The sequence below is a fragment of the Chamaea fasciata genome, unplaced genomic scaffold (genome assembly GCF_029207755.1).
Source record: "Chamaea fasciata isolate MVZ Bird 193981 ecotype frontalis unplaced genomic scaffold, bChaFas1.0.hap1 SCAF_3, whole genome shotgun sequence".
Classification (NCBI taxonomy): domain Eukaryota; kingdom Metazoa; phylum Chordata; class Aves; order Passeriformes; family Sylviidae; genus Chamaea; species Chamaea fasciata.
The window spans coordinates 30229766-30254291 of NW_027094088.1; the positions used below are offsets into that span (position 1 = coordinate 30229766).

The 24526-nt window shown below is 38.5% G+C and overlaps 1 protein-coding gene across 1 annotated transcript in view; it reads right to left on the reverse strand.

The window, feature by feature from the left end:
* Nucleotides 1–205: 205 nt before the first annotated feature.
* SOCS5 (suppressor of cytokine signaling 5) overlaps nt 206–24526 on the reverse strand; it is a 33923-nt gene continuing 9602 nt past the window's right edge. The window contains exons 2-3 of the mRNA XM_066178476.1: nt 10395–10486; nt 206–7939 (exon numbers count right to left, since the gene is read on the reverse strand). Coding sequence (XP_066034573.1) covers nt 6317–7927 — 1611 coding nt within the window. The 5' untranslated portion in view covers nt 7928–7939; nt 10395–10486 and the 3' untranslated portion in view covers nt 206–6316. The remainder of the gene's footprint in view (nt 7940–10394; nt 10487–24526) is intronic.

Below are 24526 nucleotides of genomic sequence, written 5' to 3' on the forward strand. Positions count from 1 at the left end.
CTGTGGATCTCTTTGCTCAAGTATTTTAGATTAAACAGAAAAGGGCTCCAACAAACATGACTTACTGAATACTTTAACTACTTATTGTTCTTGACATGTACAACTAAATATTTGTAAAACTATGCATTTACAACATGGCCTTAAAATAAACTCATTAAACCCACAACTTTTTGCTCCCAAACAAATATAAAAAGAAAACAATATGGCAGTTTATACCCCGTTTATTAAGACAGAGCCATCTATCACTTAATACACTGGTTGGGTAGCCATAAATCACATTATTTTCTTACTCTATTAAGATGCAAGACAGTTTGGCAACCAAATAACAAAGACAAATTAGGCAGGGTGGAAAAACATTTAAGCTGCAGCGAGTTAAAAAACATCTAAGGTGGGGAGACCTAAACCAGCACAGTTATACAAGGTGCTGGCATGGGGTGACGCTCGGCATGGCGTGCTTGCCAGCCAACTCCTCGAGTGCCCAGCGGGTTTGCCAAGCCCCTTCAACTGGAATGTCAGAAAAGGTCCAGGGACCGTCTGGATGCCGCTTTTTTGGACATCTACCAAAGAGCGCACCACCAAAGCTACAGTTTCTGTGTAGGGATCGCATAGTTCTCTGTAAGAATGAAGGCTTCTGGTAAGAAAGTTTATAGTGCAATCTGAATTAATTTGTGCCCACAGTGTCATTATTCATTTTCCCAAAACAGTTTAAATATAATTGTGTAGGAATTTGATATCTCTGTAAAGATATTACAAAGAAGTGCTTATACAGTTGGTGACTACATAGATTCAATTTTAATAAATACACCTCTTCAGGCTTTTGCAAAACTACAAGTACGAAAGCAAGCAAAGCAGCCAAGTGCTTCTGTATCTTCTGAAGGCTATTAAAATTCTCAGGGCTCAAAGGAGTTCAGGAAGCACACCCCGTGTTCTGTTTAACAGCTGCTCAGGGAAGAGCAAAACCTATTTCTGCTTCCTCTTTGCCAACGTGCCACCAAGTTACAGCTCCTGCTGAGAAGGCAGAGAGGTTGCTTTACTCCAGACAAGCAAGTTCAGATACGTTTCTGCTTGTCAGCGTAGCCGTGTGCTTAACATGGAAATCTGTAACGCGAGCTGTATCGCGCAGTTACAGACTTCTTTTCCTACTGAAGACAAAAAGGGGTCAAGCACCAGTAGCTTCAGCTCATAAATTCATTGTGTTGGCCCTAGGGAACCTCGCTGGTAACAGCTGTAGCCTTAATGCAAATTTACAAAGTGAACACTTACTCAGCTCAAAAAGCATACACACAACAGTTACCCTGATAGCAACAAATACAGTATCAGGTTAACATCCTGTTGGTAGACAATTTTTGTAAATGGAGTATTTCATAAAATCATAAATGGCAATGCTTCATTGAAATAACAGATTTAATTTGCTTCATGAAACAACTATTCTTAAATCAGTCTGGCAACATGCAAGCAAATTAAGTAAAAGCACCAGATTTCTTTTCAGTTTTTAAATTATTCTAAGGTTTAAGTCATCAAGAGATTGTTTGGGGTTTTTTCCTTTTTTGAAGAGTCTTGATTTAAGACAGCGATGGGGAAAACTTCTAAGAAGCATCTTCAAGAGATCCTTATTGCATTGCAAAACATTCACTTTATGTATCTTGACATAAAAACATCAAACTCTTTCTTTTCAAAGCCCTCATCAGGAGCAATTTCAATTATAAAAATAATGCTTAAAATTCAGACATTTAAAGTCAGCTACATTCAGCAGATACAACTCATGGTCAAGCTAAATGATTCTTTGTATATCAATACTGCAAAAAGGCAGAGCAATTAGCAGTGTTACCCGATGCTCCACAGGAATTAATACTTTAAAAGCCAACTGATTTGATTTCTATTTTTTAAATAAACAGGTATGAAAAATCTCCTTTGGTCACAAGTCCAGAGACAACTGTTTAGGTAAGTGTGACGACAGCAGGAAAAACCACACCAATCAACCGGTCATAATATATAAGTGCAGGTGAAGATATAAATAAGATAATCCTTTTAATTGCAAAGCATGCCATACACAGAAAAGAGAAAGAATTTTTAGAATTCCAATGTATTAATGCTCACCATATTGGTGTACTTCAGTAGCTTCAAAAAAGACCATGAACGTAAACATGCTTGGAGGCATCTTATTAACATATAAATATACATGTGCCAGATACTTGCAGACTAAGGGTTGGCACATATGTGCTCACTTCACAACTTTCAGAAAATGAGGCTCAAAAGGCGCTTTCATAATTTTAAATGTGAGTGTTAAGTGTCTTAAATGGAGAAACGCTTCTTTAGAAAGGATCAACTAAGATTCAGTTCATATTTTTCCATTAAATACTGTCTTCCAAGATGACTTAGAACAAAAATAACCACGATGCCTGCAGATTCATCTCTCTGGTACTCAGAAACTTCTGACAATGACAACTTCTGTCTTACATGCAATTCTGCAGCGGAGAAAAGCTTTTAAACATTCGGCAAATATTTTGGCTTGCACATGGAGACTGGAGCAAACAGGTTTTTTATCACAGAAATTCAGGATCTTTGCTTGTTTCTAAGTAGTGCAGAACCTCAAAATTAAATATGGACTTAAGGATTTGAGTGACATCTGTAAGGCTTGACTTCATATTGTCAAACACTACAGACAGACAGACATCTTTTCACAACTCTATGCTTCTGATTTAAGGACTATCATTTTGTAAGCAGCAAGTGTCCAAATGCGCATAAAATTTAAAAGTACATAAATGCAAAACATTAATTTGTAACTTATTTTTCTTCAGAAGTTCCATTCTGACAAGTAAATTATCTGGACAAGTGTCTACTTGCCTTACAAGTATTTTCATGAACTATGCATTCAAAACTGATTAACACCACAGACCTAATAAAACTGGTAAAAGATCCTAAACTCATAGACCCTCCTGTATACTCAAAATATAGTATATCTTCCTTTCTCCAATTCCACAGGGATATAAAATACATTTGTAAAATTCCTCACAAAAACTCTCCTATGGAGTAAGCCCTTTCTATAGCTCTTTCTGCAGAAATGAGAATCACCTCAAAAGAACACTTGACAAGAGTGAGGCTCCAAATCTCATCTGTAATGTAACCAAATTAGATTGGAATAATACAAGTGTACCTTTTACCATTGAATCCTACTGCTAAATTAAACAAAAAATAAAGCTGTGCATGTCTTTAAGACACATTTTTTAGATTTTCTAAAAGAAATCAGAATGAGAAATACGAATGAGAAGTCAACTATTTGCATTCTCCACCTACTAGCATTTTAATGCCTTTAGAACTGAAAATGTATTCATTAAGGAATACACTGCAACTGGAATAGTCAACACTCAAGTCCACCAAAATTTAAAAAGTGATTCATTTTAGCATAACCACACTAGCAAATTATTCTGTATATTTCAGTGAAGCAGAGCTTTAAAAGAAGTTGTAGAGAAATAGACCATTCCTTTTTTTGTGTGTTTTAGGGGAGCAAATGTCTCCATAAAGATTATTTATACAAATGCAAGAGCAAACTTTCTGAGAGAAGGGTTTGGGGTTTTTATTTTTTTTTCCCAAAGATTCCACCACATGATTAAAAATTAGATGAATGTGTATTCCTGACCACATTGACAATGTCACAGCTAGTTCATGACAAGCAACTGCAACAGGTGTAAATGAAAAACAGGTCCCTACACTGGGACAAAGCTTGGTTGCAGGCTGACTGTATGACACTAATATTGAAAGCAAAAATTTAAGTAAACTCATCTGGCATTCAGATCCAACTGAGGGAACAGTGAGAACGACACAGTGAAGGTACACTTAGGTGCAATTTCATGCTGGTGACTTTTTCCTCTTTTTATGCTTAGAGCAGATTTTAAACCAAGAGTTGCATATCCAATGACACACACACAATTCAAAACTTAAGAGACCATTAGCACAGTTGTACACATAATTACATAAACTTAGTATTTACATATTCTAAACAAAGTTCCATTTTAACAGTTGAAGTCTTTTAACACATGAAAGAAGATAATCTACTACAAAGAATGTGTAACGGGATCACAAACTTTCCACAAGCATATAAACACATGTTTTAAAGTGCTTTCTGGGTGCTTCAGATTAACCCCTTGCAGTATGAGCTTTTATGTAGTGCTGTTCCAGTCATTACAAAATTATTTAAATCATTCCTCTTCAGGTGCATTGTGAGTTCAGGAATAATGACGACACCATTGATGTAAAAGCTTTAGGCTTTACCAACATAAATGTATACATTACTTAGGTTCAGATGAAGTTGTCAAATACTTTGGTTTATCATAGCTTGGGATAAATATTTGATAGAACAAAAATTGCACCTTTCCACTCTTGAGTTTGTTTTTTTTTTTTAACTAAAAAAATACCCCAACATAAATTGACAGTATTCTTTGGTAAAAACAGGACATTTGGCCAGCTTGTGTGTACATCTATTTATTAAAATAGCCTAAAAGTGAACAAATGCCACTGCTGTACTGTCAATTTACAGGAATAAGCATTCCTGAGTGGGGAGTATCAAAATATTAACCTTAGCAGTTACCTATACAATAAGCTGAAACACCTTCAGCAACCATTACAGGGGATCAATAACGTTTTAGAACACTTTTTGCTTAACATTTACTTTTTGCATTACAAAAACCTGTAAAATGCTCTATGCCTGCAGACAAGTCCATTACCTTGCAGCGACAACAGAAATGTTATTCAATGGTGTACACTGTCAAGTTGCTGTAACAAAAACCAGGAATATGGTGTGCTGACCAATTAATACTCAACTGCACAGTACTTGTGCATTACCTATCCTAAGTACTAAGAAAAGCCTATTAAAAATTCATTTAACTGCTACAAGTTACAGGAATATATAAAAACAGAGCAGATATACAAGTATAACACTGAACATACTGTACTTTATTAGCACAAAAAGCCAGAACAAGGCACAGCAAGCAGAAAAATACATCAATAGAAGGGTTAGTGTAGCATACAAGAATAACGTTTATTGTACTTGCAGCCAAAATGTTTCCTACCTCACACAGGTCACTGCTGTAGAGAAGTAAGAAATAAAATACTGTAGCAGCTGGTAAAGAAACTAGGGAGCACTCAGAATTGGTACAAAACATTAAACAGGGGTCAGGGCATTCCAACAAAATTTTAGTGCAAAATATCTAAGACAGAACTACTTTAAGTTCCATCTTCAATTAAATAAGCAAACAGAAGTTAGAATCTTGTTTCTAAGTAATCTGTTGAAACTATCATCAGTGCATATTACTTTAAAACATTTTTAAAAGCGCAGATGGAAAGATATTTACAAATAAAGTGTACCAGTACCTTTGAAACATGACATTTGTTTCAGATGTCAGATTTTGTACTCTGATTATAATAATTCAACCCCTTGTCATGTTCTCCATAAAAATATCAGATTACTTTAAATAATTAAACATTTTTTTTTTCTTGTCACTATTACCTTCCATTGTAAATTACTAGCAGTCAGGCCACCAAAATCTGTTTTGGAAATAACCCACAACCTTATGTTTCACAGCAATAATCTGTGTCCTGCCACAGAAGCAGCAATTCACACTGGAAGGTATTTTTAACTGTCTGAGACAGTATTACTTTTGTTAACAATGCCACTTAAATCTCCAAGTGTTTGTAACAGAATTACAGTACTGAGCAGGCATATTCAAGTCTTAATGATTAGGAAACCTTATATACTGTGAAAAGCATGATTCATCTGTTAGCATCAAAGCACCATCAACTCTTAATGGTGTGCTTCTAATGAACCGCTCTTCATTACAAGAAAATATTCACTAGTATTTGGAAACTTGTTTGTGAGCTAAGTTATTACTTTGAGTAGAGGAAAGTTTTCAAGAAGAGAATTTTAAAAAAATACTTCAAATATTAGCAAAAATGCCCTTCCGATAAAGCCTTTCTTTAGTAGCATTACATGAATGCCCCATGTATGGGAAATGCCTCATAGTTTCTTCATCCAATTACTACAGCTATAAAAGGGAAACAAAATATTTAGAAATTAGCAAAAATATTTTCATTAGGACTTAATGAAAAACGTGCAGAATTGTGTCTGCTTATTGTTTCCAAGAGGCATCACAACTTAGTTTGATTAACAGCAGGCAGCATCTGACAGGATACTAACACTCAGCTTAAATAGGATATTGCAGAAAAGCCAGACGTCGTCGGTGTGCTTGCTGCAGTTAAACTGTAATACATAAAGAAAAAAAAAAAAAAAAAGCATGTTCCAGAAGCTTATTTTGATTTCCATTTACTTTGTTTTTATAGGTTCCCGCTCCAGCCATCGCACCCTGACTTTTTGTTTATAGTGATACTCCTTTAGAAAGTCTTGCAACATTGAGGGTAGAGGAAGGTCATCAATTCCATCGTACGTAGTGCACCTGCAGATTACTGCCCGGCAGATATACTGCAGACTAAAGGGGAAGGTCCTGTTCAGAGACACAGTAAGCAAGGGTTCAAAGAACATGCAAGAGCTGGGGTCTTTGTAGTGTTCCAGAAGCCCCGTGACAGTGGAGGAGTGGAACACACAGGGGTCATGGGCATCGAAGCTGAAGTTGTGGTTCCACTGCTCAATGCGTGCGTGCAGCGAGCGGTTGTAGCGGCGGAAGCTCACCGAGAAGAGGTAGTCCTCCTGCGCAGAATCCCTGAGCAAAAAAGTGCCTTCGGGTTTACCCTCCAGAAGCGCTTCTGCTTCGTAGCGGTCCATGACGCCCCAGTAACACGGGTTACCTGTGATCTGGAGCAAGTCTGGCACGAGGCAGTGGATGTAATCGATCTGAGTATGCACTTTCCAAGCCCCCTGCCTGCTGATATGGCCGTGGCTCTCTCCTGACATCTGACGCTGCTTCTGCCGGCGCGACTGCAGGCAGAGCGTTGTAGTGTCCTCTTCGGAGTCACAGTTCCCTGGAGGTGTTATGGTTTTGTCCCCGGTCAGCTCAGTCATACCAGGGGCTAACTTTGGTCCCAGTTTATACAATGGATTTACCTGTGCTGTAGCTTCAAAAGTGTGTATTTGGGCATTGGGAGGGGGATCAACCCCTTCTTCAATACTAAGTCTACGTCTCTCTCTGAGCCTGTCTTCTTCATCTTCCGTGGAAACCAATGAAGGATCAAATGTGTCAAAGAAAGTTGAATGAGGGCTCACAGGCGCTGTGTGTTGTTTAATCAGATGCCACTTCTGGGCCAGATCTGAGCCTGCAGGAAAAGGGCATTTCTCAAGCATTAGTTCAGAGAGATGGATCTTTCTTTTGTTAGAAAACAGAGGTTTGGACTGTTTGCTGTAAGTTCTCATGGGAAAACACAGCCCAACAGTATCTTGGAGACGCTGTCGCAGAGAACGGCTACCTACTGTCCTGCTGGATACTGCATCCATGTCATGGACTGAGCTCACACCATACCTTCTCTCCCTCCTCTGCAAACCACTTCGTGTTCTACCAAATCTTTTTTCAGTATCCAAGGAGCTCTGTGTTTTGGTAGAGCAGGAGTGCTTCTTCTTCCCACCCCAAGGTGCATGACGAGAGTAAGAGTCCCTTCGAGCAAGCCTGGCTCCCGTGGTGACACACGAGTCATTCTCTTTCTCAATGCTTATTTCAACGATCTGAGGAATTTCTGTGACACAGTTTTGGTTCCGTCTTGCTGAATTCTTTGAAGGACTTAAGCCTAATTGCAAAGTAATGTTTTCTCTCAAAGGGCTGCTGGGTTGTTGTTGAGTCAAGTCAGTTATCTGGATGGCTTTGTCTTTACCAGATGGGCAATTATTGGAGTTCACAACTATACTCTCATTTTGGCTTCCACCCTCATGACTAAAGAGATTCTGGCACCTGTATTTGAAATTGTTCCACATCTTTCCCACTTTATCCATGGATTATGTTATCTAAATTCAAGAGGAGAAGAAATATTAAAAGAAAAATACAGTTTTAAAACATGAGGATATATCTTCAGTTATCAATTATATTTCAGACCCAAGACGACTATTATTAACTGAATGCAATGCACTTTAAGAAGTTCTCTAGTCTTCAAAGGGTTATATATAGTCTTCATAGGTGTGAAGCAAGATGCATCACACCACTTTGATATTTAGAAAAATATCCCTATTTTTGAATATTTATAAAAATCACCACAAAGAAAGGGTTTAGGAAATTACAAACACTTCATTTACAAGTAGGCCCTCCTATTTTTCTGTAGGCAGGTAGGTAGGTCTGCATAGTTGTATTTGATGAATAGGAAATACACAGTCTAAAATTCTTCATTTTAGAAAGAATTTTTAAGTCATATGTTAGGTATGACTCCCTGTTAAGCTTCCAATAAGCAGCAGTAAAACAAATCCTGTATAAGAACTGCTCGAGTCACTCCAAATTAGGAGAGCAGTTAGAAAAATCCAGTAAGTGCACTGCAAATGTCCAGATACACCATGTAAAAGCAAAAGCTCCAGCTGCAGACCACATAAATTTCAAGATATAGCTTTGCAAGATTAAAAGAATTAGCACAAAAATAGAAATTTAGGGGGGGAAAAAGGCATTCATCATTATTAGATGAGACAATCACCAAAAGACAATTTTAGAATTATAAAGTCTCTAATACATTAATATAAGCCATATGAAACAGCTGAAAAAAACTCCCACCAACCAATGGTCTGGCTTTATTACTTTAGATATAAAAGAATGAAAGAGCCCAAGGAGCTTTTCTATCTTTAGTAAGAACACTTGAAAAGAAAGCAGCTCCACAGCAGAAACACGATGACAGTGAATCATGAATATACAGTAAAAAGATAAAAACATTAGCAGTGTGTATTCTGAAACTACATCTTTGGAAACTGAGTTTGATAATTGGAACAAGACTGCCAAAATTACAGGACTGCCCTAGGACAGAGAGAAACAGGCTAATTCTGTACTAAAAAAAGTAGGCAATGCCAAGCTAAATTAGATCTAATTAAGTTCTGAGAGAAGTGCTAAACTTAAAAGACTAAAATACGTCATTTTATCTAATTTAACTCTTTATGGAAACTGGTCTGTTCCTTGGAAACAGATTATTTTGCAGCAACACTCCTCTGTTGCTGCACTTCTTTTCTGTTCATAACTGGAGAGAAATCTGAAGCAGTGAATGAGTGCACATAAGGTGGATGATAATAAACAAGTAGGCAGTGCTCTGGTGATCCAGCCTACAAGTCCTTATAATAGGAGCACAGCTGTAAGCCTACGACTTTATAGCAGAGTCCTCTGAGACTGAGGAAGAGTCAGAGGCATGGATTAGGTGAGAAACATGAAAGAGAATGAATGTGTAACACCTGACTGTGATAGGAACAATAAACAAAAGCTTTCTTTCTCACTATCATCAGATGATCCAGCAAACCCAGCGAGCCAGGTATCCCTCTGCACTAAATAAGACCTTGAGAACTGAGTGTGGATGAGGGAGCTGGGGAGAAGAGGGAAATCAGGCCTTCAGTGTCTGAAGGTTAGTGGTACAAGTTACCTACAACACAGTGCTAAGGACAATCTGCACAGCACTCAAGTGGTTTTAAAGGAGGGAGACACTTGCAGAGCAATGTTACACATAGAAGATGCTACACAGTTCCATGTGTACATAAACACTGTAAGCAAATGAGCAAAGAATGTTTTCCTGATTCAAATAAAAAAAAAAAATCCTAAAATTATTTTTCTTTCTGGAGTTGCCTGGATCAAGTTGGGGAAATTCTAGGAGCGGTAGAGCTACTGAAGTCAGACCACATAGAGATTTGCAGGAACCATCCAACACGTATCATGTCATTGCAATGATCATAGCTGTTTGTGGTGCCTCAGAATATCCATGCTGACCACGAGGGAGCACATGTTTGCTGGCTGCCAGCCTGTCAACACAATATATATAAGGTTGACTTCTACACTTTTGCCTCAAGTTTTAAGTTTTTTATTATCTTCCTAGTCAGAGAGATATTTAAAATTTTTGGGAAGAGAAAAGAATGAGATACTATATAAACTTCATTTCCTTGGCTAGTCAGGCTAGAAAATGTACAGATTTTTGTGACAATGAACTGGAATTACTTTTCTAACCAAACAAATCATCAGCTATTCAATGGTGTCTTTTATTCTGAAATTGCTCTTTATTGCTCATTCTTTACACTACTAGTCTAAAACATCTTAAGACTGTTAGACAAGTGGAAAGTTCTCTACACGTGCCCAGAAAGCTTCAAGAACAAATAAAAATAAAAACCAACAAAACACTCCACCCACAACCTTCCCAGCATATTGGCTTGACAGACTGTACTTTTCAAAAGTTAAATTTAAAAGGTTAACTACTTTTTGTCACACTCAAGAGAATAAAAACACCTTTCTTACCCAGAAAAGCAAATGAGCCACTGTGTCTTGTCTTGAGAATACACCTCAACATGAACTTGCTAGAATCCTTCTTTGACTTGTGGACATGATTACTATAAAGGGAAAAGCAGAAATTTTATTAATAGTTAGAATATCTTTTCATTTACACATTTACTGTTAATCACTGACATCAAAGGGATGTTTTACTATTTATTTCTGAAATGTGTCCATGGAACTGCCTGCTCTTTATATATTTTTAATGCATATTAACAAACAAAAAGCTTCACAGAACTTGTTTTTTCAATACATTAACAACATTGGTCAAGTACAGTCACAGGGAGGACTCTGAAATAATACTTTTGATAACCAAGAGCAAAGCCACAGTATCTGGATCATTGCAGTGCCAGGCCCAATGGGCATAATCAAGCCTATGAAATGGTTTCCTGACATTTTGGTCTCAAGTCCAAAACAGTGGTTCCCAAGTTGTGGTAGGCAGTGCTGTCAGATCACCACATACTGTCTCTCCTCCTTGTTTCCAGCTGCTACATCACATCAAAAGGCAGCTAAAAATACACACTTTTCTAATATTACTTTTCCAGGTAAGCAACTGCTGTACTCTCCACAAGGATGTTACATGATTGTGAAGCAGAGCAACATGAAACATGATTCTAAAAATGGGAAAGTGGAATACAAGACAAGTTCTTTATTAAAAGAGTAAGTCAGCACTTCCCTAAAATAATCATCATTGTTTTTCAGAAATCCAAGAGGAGTTGAGGGATTTAATATGCTCACAGCACTGTCAGAAATCTAACAGTAACGGAACAGAGGAGAATAATTTGTTTCTCCATGCTAGATCCAAGCCCAGGAAAGCAGTCAGAGTTAACAGAAAACATTGGGAACTTATACTAAAGCTTCATATACAGAACAGGAAGAAAAATATTGAAATGTGATGCACATGTAGGTCAATGAAAAGCTACAGGGTTGAGCAATCACTAGGTGGATATTGAAAGTTAATATTCCTAGGTAGAAACTCCAGAGCAATGGCAGAAAAGTCCAAGTATTACTAGTTTCCATTCACCTCTGGAAGCACTAAAATTGCTGAAATATTTTTAAAGCACTGTTGCTATTGAGATTCCATAAAAGTAACCTTTTCAGAGAGCAACAGAGTGACAAAGTATTTATACCAGCCAAAGATCAAAGCACAAGTACAGTTCTTTTGCAACTGTAACATTTACTCTTGTTCCTTTTGTTCTGCATTATGTTCCTAGCAAGGCTACAAACACAAGGCAGTCAAACCTATTATAATTGGTTCAGTGCAAGGCCTTAACAGAGCAAATGGTAAAGTTGCTAGAATAAGGGCTATCCAACTTTAAATAAAATCTTACTTGAAACATTGCCTCATTCAGCCCTCAGAAGTTCATCTTCATTCCAAATAAAACCAGCTATGCTGTGTTACTGGGCACAGGTGCCAAAGGGGCTGCAATCTAACCATTTTAACACATGAAAAATACAAAAAACCCACATGGATGTTTATCCTGAAGTGCCATGCTTAATGGTACTAGCTTTATATATCCCTATTCTTCTCAGTTCAGCTCAGAAACATGAGCAGTCAATGCACCACCTATCACATCACCACTGCCAGCCAGCTGACACAGCCTGCTGGACAAACTGCCAGGTGGCTCCAGGAGGGAGTGGTTTCTTAGGGAACCAGCCTTCCCTAATGGAAAACAGTTCCTTGACTTTGGGCAAATTTTCTCAGTTAAACATCTCAGGCTTGTGTTAGAATAAAACTTGAGTCACTGGTAAAGTATTTAAAATTCAACCTAGCGATGTTAAATTAGTTAAAATCAATGTGCAACAGACGTGTGGTTTCACAGATTTCTTGTGGCAGCACTAAGCTTGACAAAATAAAAATTGTCTCTGAACTGGTTCTAAAGCCATCCCAGTTTTACAAAGGAGCACCGCCAGTGGTTATTCTAGCCTAAACAGGAAATCAATTTCATTCCATCAAAATCCACAAAGTGAATTCAACCATTTGTAGATTTTCTAAGAAAAATACCCAATTATTTTTCTAAGAAAAATAAATGTTCTACTGATGTTCTTTAAACAATCTCTTTTCAACTAAAAATCATTTCTACCTACTTTGAACTGGCATAAATGATCTTAAAAATAACAGGTAATAAGCACTCTACAGGGATTACAGAAGCAATGAGCAGTATTACCTTAGTGCTATATTCCCATTTGCAGTACATTTAGAGACATTCAAAGGCATGAAGTTTGCATGAGTGTAAGTCTTCAAGTATTCTAAGTGCACAAATGCTGAGACAACAAAGAGATTTTTAAGCAATATGATAAAGCTACAGTTACAACTTGCTTGTAATCCTAAAATACCACATATTAACAGATTACTGTGAAAACTCAGACCACTCTTTCCAGAAATTTCACAAGATCTAGCTAGGTCTCTCTGCCTGTGACTTTGTAGGAACATTATTCAAAGTCAAGGCTGTGCTCTGTCTGAAAGATAATACACTTGTTCCACTCTCACAGTCCACCCAATTTAAACATTACTCAGTATGGTTTATTATATTCAAAGTACCAACTCCTCCCAATGCACCTTCTTGTTGGTACTTCAAAGTACCAACTCCTCCCAATGCACAAAAGATGATACACTGCATAAAGTATGATACCTTACAAACCAGGTTAAAAAAAAAAAAAAAAACCAAAAAAAAAAAACCAAAAAAAAAACTACAAGATTATTTGTTTTAGTATTTTCGTAAGATGACAGCTTCAAAACACTGAAACAAGGTCAAAACGTTGAAGGAATGCAAAACCAGACACTTACAAGTCAAAACCCCAGTAACCTGAGAGGAGAAGGAAAAGAGGGGAGGGAGAGAAATCAGTCTCCCTGCTCCTTGCACACTGTTTAGTTCAATGTTAGCTGGAGCCTATCCAGGCAAACCAGCTACCACATTCCATGACCCTGGTGCATGCCCCCACGCATCATGGAGGTACAAGCACAAGACTGGAGGGAAACGCTCCTTCTATTTGTGTCATTCCTTAAAATGATTTGCTTAGCAGTGACAAGAGCCTCTTATTAAAGACATTTGCTTCCATTAAGGGATGCTTGCTGAAGAGGTCACTGTCCTATCTGCACACTGCCAAATGCCTGCTGCAGGCTCCTGCTGTAGGGATGCACTGAGGGAGCTGCTCATCAGCGCTCCTCAACCTTATTCAGTCAAAGTGAATAAGGCTGGCAAGCCCCTACATCTGAACTAACCCACTTGAGGAAGGAAGGGCAATGCTAAGGATTACAAAGCAATTTCCTCCCTTCCAATGCACATTCCAGAAATAATGAATTACTACTGTAATACTAGAGATAACGTTTCTTAAAAAAACAAGGCATTTGTTGGCTCAAGAGGAACCATGCATTTTTCTACACACACAAAAATGTGCTCACTGCAGACAGCTCAAAGAGTTGATTTAGAGGCCTGGAAGGAAAAGGTGGCTGCTATTTTTTTAACTAAACAAGGTAAAGGGGCCAAGTGTCTCAAGTGTTCATGAAAGCCTTATTAGGAAAAAGTACTACTGGTTACAATTTATCAAAGCCTACTATTAGGCTTTGATAAATTGGAAGTGTAGTTGCGTAGGAAGATGAATACAAATGTTTGAATCCCCAAACCAAAACTCAAACCTGCCAGAAAACAGGTAAAGGGTACAGAACTACAATTCCAACAACACACAGAATTGGCCTAAGACAGCACTGCAACCAAAAGAAATGGCGTCAGCCTCTTCCTGGCCACCTGTGCTGGGGCAGGAGGTGGTCTGTATGCCATATGGCTGCTCAGTCAACCAGCTCGAGGAAGTGATCTAGATAAAATGAACTCTCAGAAAGTCTCAATCATTTACTCCATCTGGTTTATGACTTCTGTACAAACATTCAAGGTAACACATGGGAGGGGCAGGTGAGGAAGGAGGAAGCAGCAGCCAGGGCAAGACTGCTTCCTTCCACAGCAGCACTGGTTAGTTCTGCTGAAGTTATTAAGTTCTTAGATGGCTACTTTGAAGGGAAATCTCCATTCTCAGCTGTGGGGCTCTGGCTGCAAAGAGAGAGATGAGGACTCTACTTAAGGTGCTGCTTTGAATACTTGCATTGAAAGTTCAGCCACTGAAAACCTTTATTTCAAAAATAAAATGCTGAGTTGGCTTGATGCATTCTGCTAAAACACAAGGAAAGCTGCAAGTTTCAAGGACTTGAGCTGGCAGACTGTCAAGTCAAAGTAAAATAATATTTTGCCATTGTTCCAACCCGGAGAAAGAAGTAAACTCCTCCCCCTCCTTGGTGCAGATTTGCAATGAGCAAACGGGGCAGTCTTAGCTTGGACAGCTGATGTTCTGCCAGTTTCTTCCCAAGCAGCTACACATTGGTAACTTCAGTTCAAAAATACTGCTCCAAGATTTTGAACAGTGGGAACATTCTTGTAAGCCCCTTAGTAGGCTTTGTGTTTCCAAAAGGACAATTTGGGGACTATGTGTGTTCACTCTGGATTAAAAAGTACTGTACAGTTGCTATCCATTTCTTTGCTGTTCAGAAAATCTGAAATCCCTGAAGTAGACAAGCCATCAATAGACAAACAAAGTTATGACACTGAACCAAAACTAGAGACAACTGTTTTTTAAATACTCCTTTCCCTCTACTTACACAAGTCCAGTAGGTAATAACACAACCATGACGAACAAAGCTAGTAGTTCTAATTATGTAAGAATCACAGAGCAAACATGAGTTTCAGATATTAAAACAGAAGTAACACTATACAGATTTACCAAGAACTTCACACAGTCGTAGATTTCTATGCTAGAAACTGCAAATTCAAGACAATGGCACACATTAATTCCAAGTCAAGAAACATTCAAAACATTTAGGAAGTATCATGATGGTGGCCACTCACTGTAATATGTAAATCCACACAAGCAACATTAAATGGAAGCAGTTTCCTTTAAACTATCTCCATATACCATTATCAGGCAATTCAATTTCACCTTAACTTTTGAAAAAACGAAAGAACAAGTGTTAAGTTAGAGCAAGGTAAAGTATGTGCCATGGAAGAGAACTCTAGGTGACTGAGCGTACTAATGGTTTCCATACTGCTATGTTTAATTCTTCTCACACAAAAGCTGCCATTATACTTCTTTAAAATTCATGTGGACAGAATAAATGTTTCCAGTCAGTGTTCAAGTTAAGTCCAGCAGCCCTCTTGATGACCTCTGCAAAAGCCGTAAGTACTCTGAGAAAAGTTATGGAGCTCTCCCCTAGTAGAGAAGAATTTGTTTCTACTTCTAAGAACACTAATGAAGCATATCCTCCTCTACAAAGTTCCAAAAAATAAACAGGTTTCAAATTGATACAAGTAGTGATCTGATGGTTATTTGTATGTAATTCTTGGGAGTTCTGAGTTAAGAAAAAGCATACCTTAATAGCTGTGCCTCACTAAAAGCAAAGGAAATTGGAAGCAAAGTTGAAAAGATGAGTCAAATCACATCCCACATCTTTGACTAGTTCAGTAAAAACATCCAATTTATTTTGTAAACAGAGCATTTCATTCAATTGCAAAGGGCCTATTTTTCAAACACAGTCTTTCTGTTCTGGGATCAATTTATCCTGGTTTAACAGTCCTATTTCTTCTCATGACATTTTTCAAAACCTCAACAGCCTGTCTGATGCCTCTCCCTCACCACGGTACCCATGCCCCCCATCGGCTTACAGGTACCTCCTGTACACAGAGCTTTTCTCATGCACCCAGGTACTTCCCATGGGTCCTTTTAACCTGGCCAAGCAGCAGATCATATTCTCCAACACAAACTAACTACCTGCCACTTCTTCTTAACGGATAAAACCAAAGTTGTACTTGTCTTTCTCTAGAAACATATCTACAATGGTGACCACATAGGGAAAAGTATTATTGCCATTCATGCAATTTGCAAGAAAAATGAAATAAAGCAGCCCTTCTCTCAAATTTAAGTGAAATGGACCCAAAAGGTCAAAAGTTTTTAAAACCATAACAACTGAGAAGAGTAACAGCCCAAGCTGGTACCCAGCCACAGCTATGCTGTACAGCAAGTAGGAGGTGGCCTGAGAGGGACAGTTCTAATAACATAAACTTATGAAGTGACCTTCATAATGACTTAACTCACAACTCACATTCCTTTATGCCAGAAGTTTGGCAAGTAAAATCTATCACTACAGCACCACTGGAAATCTTAGATTAGTATCTGTCTAGAATATACTTTCATAAAATAGAAGCCTATTTGAATAACGGCAGAATGAGACCAGAGGATTTAACCTGCAAAGCATTTGGCAAGCGAGGAGTTAAAATCCTGCCTAAGACTACCCCACAGCTGCTGTCAGCAGTCAGGCTTGTCAAGAGAAGCTCTGGGCTGTCTTGACAAGACTAATTGGCAGCAAGCACCTGGTTCCCCAGGCTGGGCCTGGGGAAGGTAAAAGAACATAAACCCTGCAAAGAAGAAGGAGAAGCAGCTGGAAGGCTGCCAGTAGGTCTAGCCTGTTTCATGTTTTCACTTTAATCCACAGGCAACTTTATCCTAGACTATACCCAGCTAGAGCTATCAGAAACATGTCTCTGCAGCTTCCCAGCTGAAGGAAACCTGTGCTTTGTGGTTCTGTACCTGCAAGTTCTGCCACTGAGCACCCACCAAGCCTTGGTGTGCAGGGTCCTGCTGCAGCACAACCAGCTGCAACATCAACACTACCACTAAATTGCAGTGGAACTGAAATTTTGGTTTTCTAACGCCACCAAAAATTCTTAAAGGTCTTACTGTAACTTTAAAATGATGGACTAATTTGCCAGAAAATCAAAACTAAGACTGTTCTGAATATTCTGTACATTGAACACAAAGCATGTGCGATGACAACTTATGAACATAGCAAATTACAGTGTATATTTACAGAAAAAAAATAAAGGTTTAAAAAAATCCCCAACATTCTGGAAACTAGCTAGAAGTAGGATGCATGAGGAATTTTAAGTGGCATTTCCAGAAAAGTTAAAAGACTTTAAACATATTTTGACCTCTGCTAAGAATCATGATTTCAGTGAATGTGAAGCTTGCTGAAATTCTGCCCTTGTTTTTTTCACATTATTAAAACTCAAGTAAAAAAAAACTCAGAGCATTAGCCTTGCAGGTTCAGCCCCTGAGGTAAGATCTTTCTCAGGAGTAAGGGACAAAAAAAAAAAAAAAAAATCCCTAGTTAGTTTAGCTGAGTTTGTATAACTGAACCAACAAGTGTCTAGTTACACAAACATACACAAAATTTGATATATATAAAATATGTATAATATCAATATACTTCAGAATTTTTTTTTTTGTGCAAGATAGCATAAGTATAAACATTAAAGAGTCAGAACTAAATTTCTTCAAAGCAAATTGCTCAGCAAATACATTGACTATGTCTTGGCCAAGTTTCACATTTTAGGCACTTTAGCTTGTTAGTCAAGAATTCTAACAATGTAGAGCAGCACAAAGTTTCCATATCTTAAAACCCTGGAAATTTGGAAGTGTACTTGTACATAGTCTCTGTATGAGAGACTTCAATCAATGAGCATTAATGCCAAATGATGGTGCTTGGGAGAACAAAAGATTGCAAAGGTTGATAGTCAAACCACTGTTAGCAGTAGAACAAACTCACCCAAAGAGCCACAGAGTGTCCCACTGTGCTCTTGCCTGGGCACACCATATGAACAATTGCAACATTCCTTTAACTCCTAATAATATTAAACAGCACCAGTACAGGGATCCATTAGCAATATCCAAAAAGAAAAAAACCTCAGGGTAGTGAGATTATAAGTTACTGTGTTTAGAGTTACTGCTCTAGCAAAAACAAAAAAGTGTTTCTCTGCCTGACAGCAAAGGATCCCGCCCTTTGCAGCACCTGCTCTCCATTTGTATTCAAAGACTACTAACAAGTAAATCTAGAGGCTCTCTTGGTCTCTGCTCATGAGCTTCATGACTCAGTGTTTTTTAAAAACAAACACACAAAACCAAACAAAAACACCCAACCAAAAAACCCCACCCCAAAACCAAACCAAGACAAACAACAACAAAAAAAAACCCAACAAAACCCACCCACACCACACTTTCCTTGTGCCATGCAAGCAATGCCTATGATTCAAAACACGGGATCATGACATATCATAAAAGCTTCACGTAATAGTATCTAACCCTTCACATAGTCAGAAATGTAAGACTATGACTATATGCATAGGATATGAATTACAGAGATTGAACAATCACTGATAAGAAAATCAGGTCTTTCCTCTTAAGAGCATCTACTGCCTCAGTCCATTACAACTGAGGTGCTAACTAGATTATTACACTACTATCTTACCTTCAAAGAGCTCCATTGCATAGTAAGATGGAATAGGACAGCAAGATTTTCAATATGTGGCTACATCTCTCTTCTTGGTTTTACATAAAGCAATCAGTTAAATAAAAACTGTTTGATTGAAATGCTTATTCTAGCAAAGAAGCACCTATGCATGTTATGTGAGCCCCCACAGAACGAGAATTTTCTAAGAAAAATATATGTATTTGGTTAGCTCCTAAATTCTTCTGAAAATAAAATATATAAATGCTTTGTCTTTTGAAATCATCAATCCAATCCAAAAGCTGACTCCAGTTACCACTAAAGGATTGTTGCAGCAAGAGCCTAGCCATGAATCACTAATCCACTGGTTAGCTAATGGCATTCCCTATTAATCAACAGGCAAATGGCCTATCTAAAAAGACAACTCACTAACCTGTGATCTCACTTGAATACCTACACACAAGCTCATTCAGTATTGGAAAGCAGCTCAGTATCCAAGGGCTCCTACCTGATAGGGATGGATATAAGTTACAGGCTGCAGGAACTCCAAGATGATGCAGAAAAGGAACAGACTAGGAAAATGAACCTTTACAACACCATTGCCAGCTGCATCAGACTAATAAAACCAGTAATGCTCTTTTGCCCTCTGAAAGCAGAGACTCACTTGTATGAATGGGTTACCCTGCTTCAGCAGGGAGACTGGACCAGATCATCACTGCAGAGCTTTCCTTCTAACCTTACCTATTCAGGGATGCTGTAACAGCTTAAGAGGCTGCATTTCATGCAGGAAGAGTCTGCAGCACCACAGAAAAATTGAGCAAAAAACCCAATGATTACTGAGTGATAAACTTGTCAGAGGGCAGCTATTGAAGAGTACAGTTCTTTCTAGGTTGTTTCTCATCAACAGAACTTAGCCATAGAGAGGGCACCCTAAGGGTGATAGTCCATGATAATTAATCTACCATTGTTCTGCTCCTATTAAAAAGGATATTCTTGCTTCCCCATCCCTTTGCATCAGTTCCAACATTCATCTGACCTGTATTTTCACCATAAGCTAATTGATGGAAGCACCAGACAGACAAACAGCACTTCAATGAGGAAAAAAGAAGGCAGAAGAGACAAATGATAGCATAAAGGTAGGAGAATCTCCAGTCTTATGCAGAGAGGAAAGGAAAAGAACCATGTCTACCAATAGCAGTGAGCTGTTAATACTGGTTTAATCATTTCTGTGAAACCTACTCCTTAATGTTAATCCAGATTCTCCTTATAACCTGAAACATGTTTTATGAAATAGAAGATTAAATCAAAGTCTTAATTGTAAAGCAAAAACTAAAATTCAGCTTCAAAACTAACACTCATCTAGAAAAACACTGTACCCTTCAGAAAATCAGGAACTCTAACACTGTTGACAGGGAAAACTATTAATACAGAAATACAAGAAATATTCATCTTTATTTTTTCAAAAAGATGGTTCAACTGCTACTTGAATGACCAGACATTTTCTGGTATTTTTTCTAAATCACAGGAATATTTCAAGAGTACAGGAACAACCTGTTCAATAAATGAGTTCAGGAAGTTGTGATCTTTAAGTATCCTCCATAATGTGATTCTTGATGTTAAAAATAAAAAAAAATTGTCATTATGAGACATGGCAGTTTCCATATCTAGCTACTGTCATGCAGTAGCCAGGAATTCCTGAAGAAAAACAAGCATGGTGATCACAAGAATGAGAATTCCAAATTCTAGATTCAAAAATAGATGGAAATTAAGAAATTTTCTTAAAATACTCATGATCAGTCACAGCTTGAGTACCCCTTGAATCATTATATAAAGTTGAAGGGTCCAAATAACTAAAACTAGTCGTGCAAGTTCAGAGATCTCAACCTCTTCTGCTACAAATTGGCAGGATTCTGCCCCTTAGATAGGGGGAACACTGCCTAATGTTTGACTGTATGCAAGGCTACAAAATTCTGATTGTACTGGCACCAGTGGCACCCAGACATACAAAATTAACTTGTAGGTAACTTAAAATCTGTCATAACTTGAAGAAAAATAATTTATCTTTGTAAGAGCTCTGATAAGCAGCGAGACTGGAACATTCTTTCAGCAAAATCCATTTGCTCCTAAACTGAATGAACACAGAAAAGAAACACCTGATCCAGCAGGTACCAACTTCCCCAGGAGTTCACATTGCCACACTGGGCTCTGCTGCTGCTTCAGAGAAAGCACAGCAATGAAACTCAGGGAAAGTTCTCTCACACAGCTGCAAGTGTCTGCATAATTGACACATACTTTGCTACAGGGGAAAGGCATTTTAAAAAAGAAACTTTCAGCTGTTCTGTGTCAACAGGCAAGGCCATCTTTCTTAAAGTTTGAAGCAGCCACCTCAAAAACAGCAAAGAAAGTCAGTCGAGTTGATGGTCCCTAAGGGACATGCTTCAGAAAACATTTTTTTTTCTTTTTCATTTTTTTTTTAATTTTTAAAAATTAATTTATTTACTACTATCACCTAATGCTTCCCATCATCAGACACATTCAATTGCTTTCTGTAGCTTTCTGATTTGGTCAGAACTTCATTGGCTGGGTAGCTACCTAAAATAGTTCTTCAAAGTCTAAGTTGTTCCAGGAAAAATGTCAAAAAAATGTTACATTTTGGCCGTTTTCAAAAAGCCACCTCCTCATTTTATAAATTCGGAAAGTGCAGCCTTTGTGTGGAGTATCATCTGCTGTCCTAACAAAAGTTCAGACAAACTTGGTCCAGTTTGGAACTCCTAGAAAAATACCTTTAGGTTCATTTGCCCAGTAGTCTTCTGAGATTTGATCTGTGAAGGTCTCTGAAGAATCATATTGAGCTTTTTCGGCTGTCACAGCAATGAGTCCTGACCAAAGGCATAGACCCTGCTTGTGGGAAGTGACTGAGCATCCTCCCTTACAAGCAGTTACATGTGAGCGTGATGAGAGACATCCTTGTTCTGCTCAGAAGTAACAAAGGTGTTCAGATACAGAAGAAGCCAAGCTTTAGCCCAGCATGGACACCTCAACTTCTCTTGAGTCTTAACACAGTCAAAGTCACAGTCATAATACTGGTGTTGCTAGGAGCCCGGAGATACTGCAGATAGGACAGGAAAGGAGGAGGAACAAGTGCATGATTCTGGAGCTGACACATGTCAGGGCTGTCTCAGATTTTCCAGCTGGCTTTGTGCTACAAGACCCCCTTCAATCCCCTAATCAACTTGGGACAATCCTCACTCCCATGCTCTGCACAGCTTATTGCAGCCCAGAAATGTACTTGGAAGAAAAATCCTGCTGAGCATACGGAATGCACACAGTCTCCAGGGTACCCCACAAAAACCAAACCAAAACAAAAAACTGCCATGTCTAGATCAGAAATTTTCAAGAAGAGAATTGGCTCATTTTTAATGTAAAATTAAAATACTGCTCAGCCAGAGGCTGCCCACTGACAAATTTCATGTAGTTGTTCCAGTTCAGAGGTGTACTACAATATTTCAAAGTAGAGACTGACATTAAAAAGTGGCACAATTATTCTAGTTCTGGTTCTGAAAACAGATGAAGAATTTTGGCAAAAAGCTTTAAACAAAATTAAACTCAAGATGAAGAAAAGGCCTAAAGTATTTTGACCCAGAAGACTAGAGATCAGGAAAGTTATATGTGATTGAATATACCATCTCTTAAAATTTTTCCAACACTTCATATTATCACTAGAAGAAACAGATGAAGGAAGAACACCAATGGAAACAATGACTTGTGTGAACTCCCATTTTCACTTAAGCAGCAATGCTCTTTGTTACAGAGGTTTACAGCTGCAAAACAAAATAGGATGCTTTGTCAATGATACAAAAATCAAACCGTTCAAATTGTCCATTCTGACTTTGCAAACTGCTGGGTGAACAACTGGACATCCTCAGAGTTATTTGTGTGATGACCAATGTCAGGTTCAGTGAAATGACAGCACAGGATGAAGCCAGCAAACACACAAAAAAACATAACACTATCTTCCTTCCTAAAAATTCCAATTGCTTGTTTACTCATCGAGATCAGGTAACATTAACAGTCTATGCCATCTTGTTTTCTCCAGAAAAAACCTGAAGGTAAATCAGAGTGACCTTTGCAAGCCTCAGAGACAGATTCAACTAGAAGAATTCACAGCCTTGACCTCATACAATGGCACACTCCATCCTAAGAGAGCAAATAAGAAAGTGAAGCAACATGGGCATATACAAAGACAATATTCTCTTAAGTTAACACTGAAAATAAAGAACTTTTAGGCCTACAGTAAGCAGGAGCTAAACTCCATGAGGACAAGATAAGACCCCTCAAAGAGTGTGAAGAGGGGAAAACCCCACCTCAACTATAAGAAAATACAACCAGGAGGGTTTTTCTTTACTCTTCTGATTCTCTTACAAGCAGTCCTGGACATTCTATTTAAATTCAAATCACACATAAATAAAACCAGAAACAGCCATAGCCATTAACTCTTTACATCCAGTTACTGTTGTTCAACTTCCACTACGGGCAATTGTAAGCTATCTGAAGTATCACGATGTGAGCACTACATGCACCCAGCCTAAAATTGAAATATCTTTGAACATAGCTGCATTTGGTATAAAGTTACCCTTGTCTAATTACTGGGGTTTTTTTTGTTGTTGGGGCTTTTTTTGAACTTGTTTGCTCCATAGAATAGAATATTTCAGTTGAGAGGGACCTACAATAATCACCTGGTCCAGCTGCCTGACCAATTGCAGGCTGACCAAGTTAAAGCACGTTTTAAGGGCAATGTCCAAACGCCTCTGAAACACTGACAGGCTTGAGGCATTGAGCACCTCCCTAGGGTGCCTGTTTCAGTGTTTGAAGAAATGCTTCCCAATGTTCAGTCTGAATTTGCCCTGGAGCAGCTTTGAACCATTCCCACACATCCCATCTCTGGATCCCAGGGAGAAAAAGCTCAGCACCTCTCTCTCCACTTCCCTTCCTCAGGGAGGCGTGGAGAGCAATGAGGTCATGCTCAGCCTCCTTTTCTCCAAACTAGAGAAGCCCAAAGCCCTTGGCTGCTCCTCACAGGACACTGCCTCCAGGCCCTGCACCAGCTCTGTTGCCCACCTCTGGATGCAAGGACTTAGCATATTCCCACACAGATTTTCATGGTCATATGTCCTTTCTACCCGATGAGAAGGGAGAAAGATGCAAAAGCAGAAATAATTCTTTTACCAGGCTGGCACTGTGTTACAGCCCAGGGATCACACACAAGTTTGGCACCACGGCACCTGTGGTTGTGCCTCTGCTAACACACTGCCAGCTTCAGCTCAGCAGGGATGACACAGAACTCCACTACCCTCAATTCATGATACGTTCCATAGCTGTTGCTCCTCACCAAGGAGGCTCAAGTCTGTCTTCTTTTTTTCTACTCCCACACAACAAGCAATTATGTTTATATTTATATATAAATACACAATTTACTCCAATCTACTCAACTCCTGCACACATAGGACAGGTACGTTTGTGCAAAGCCTTTTGAGTAACAACTTTCTACACATTTATTTGGCCCCCAGCCTCAGCTCCTGCACAGAGGCATCACTTCCCTTTCAAGCTAAATACACGGTTCAAGTCCAAAATTAGTAAAAAGACAAAATATACATGCAAAGCTAAATGAGTAGCAAACAAAGATTAGGAGCGCTGGATTCAGCTACATAGGCCCACCTAGTGAGATTTTGTAATAGAGAGTTACCTTTGTACATTGACATTCTTTTCCAGATTTGGC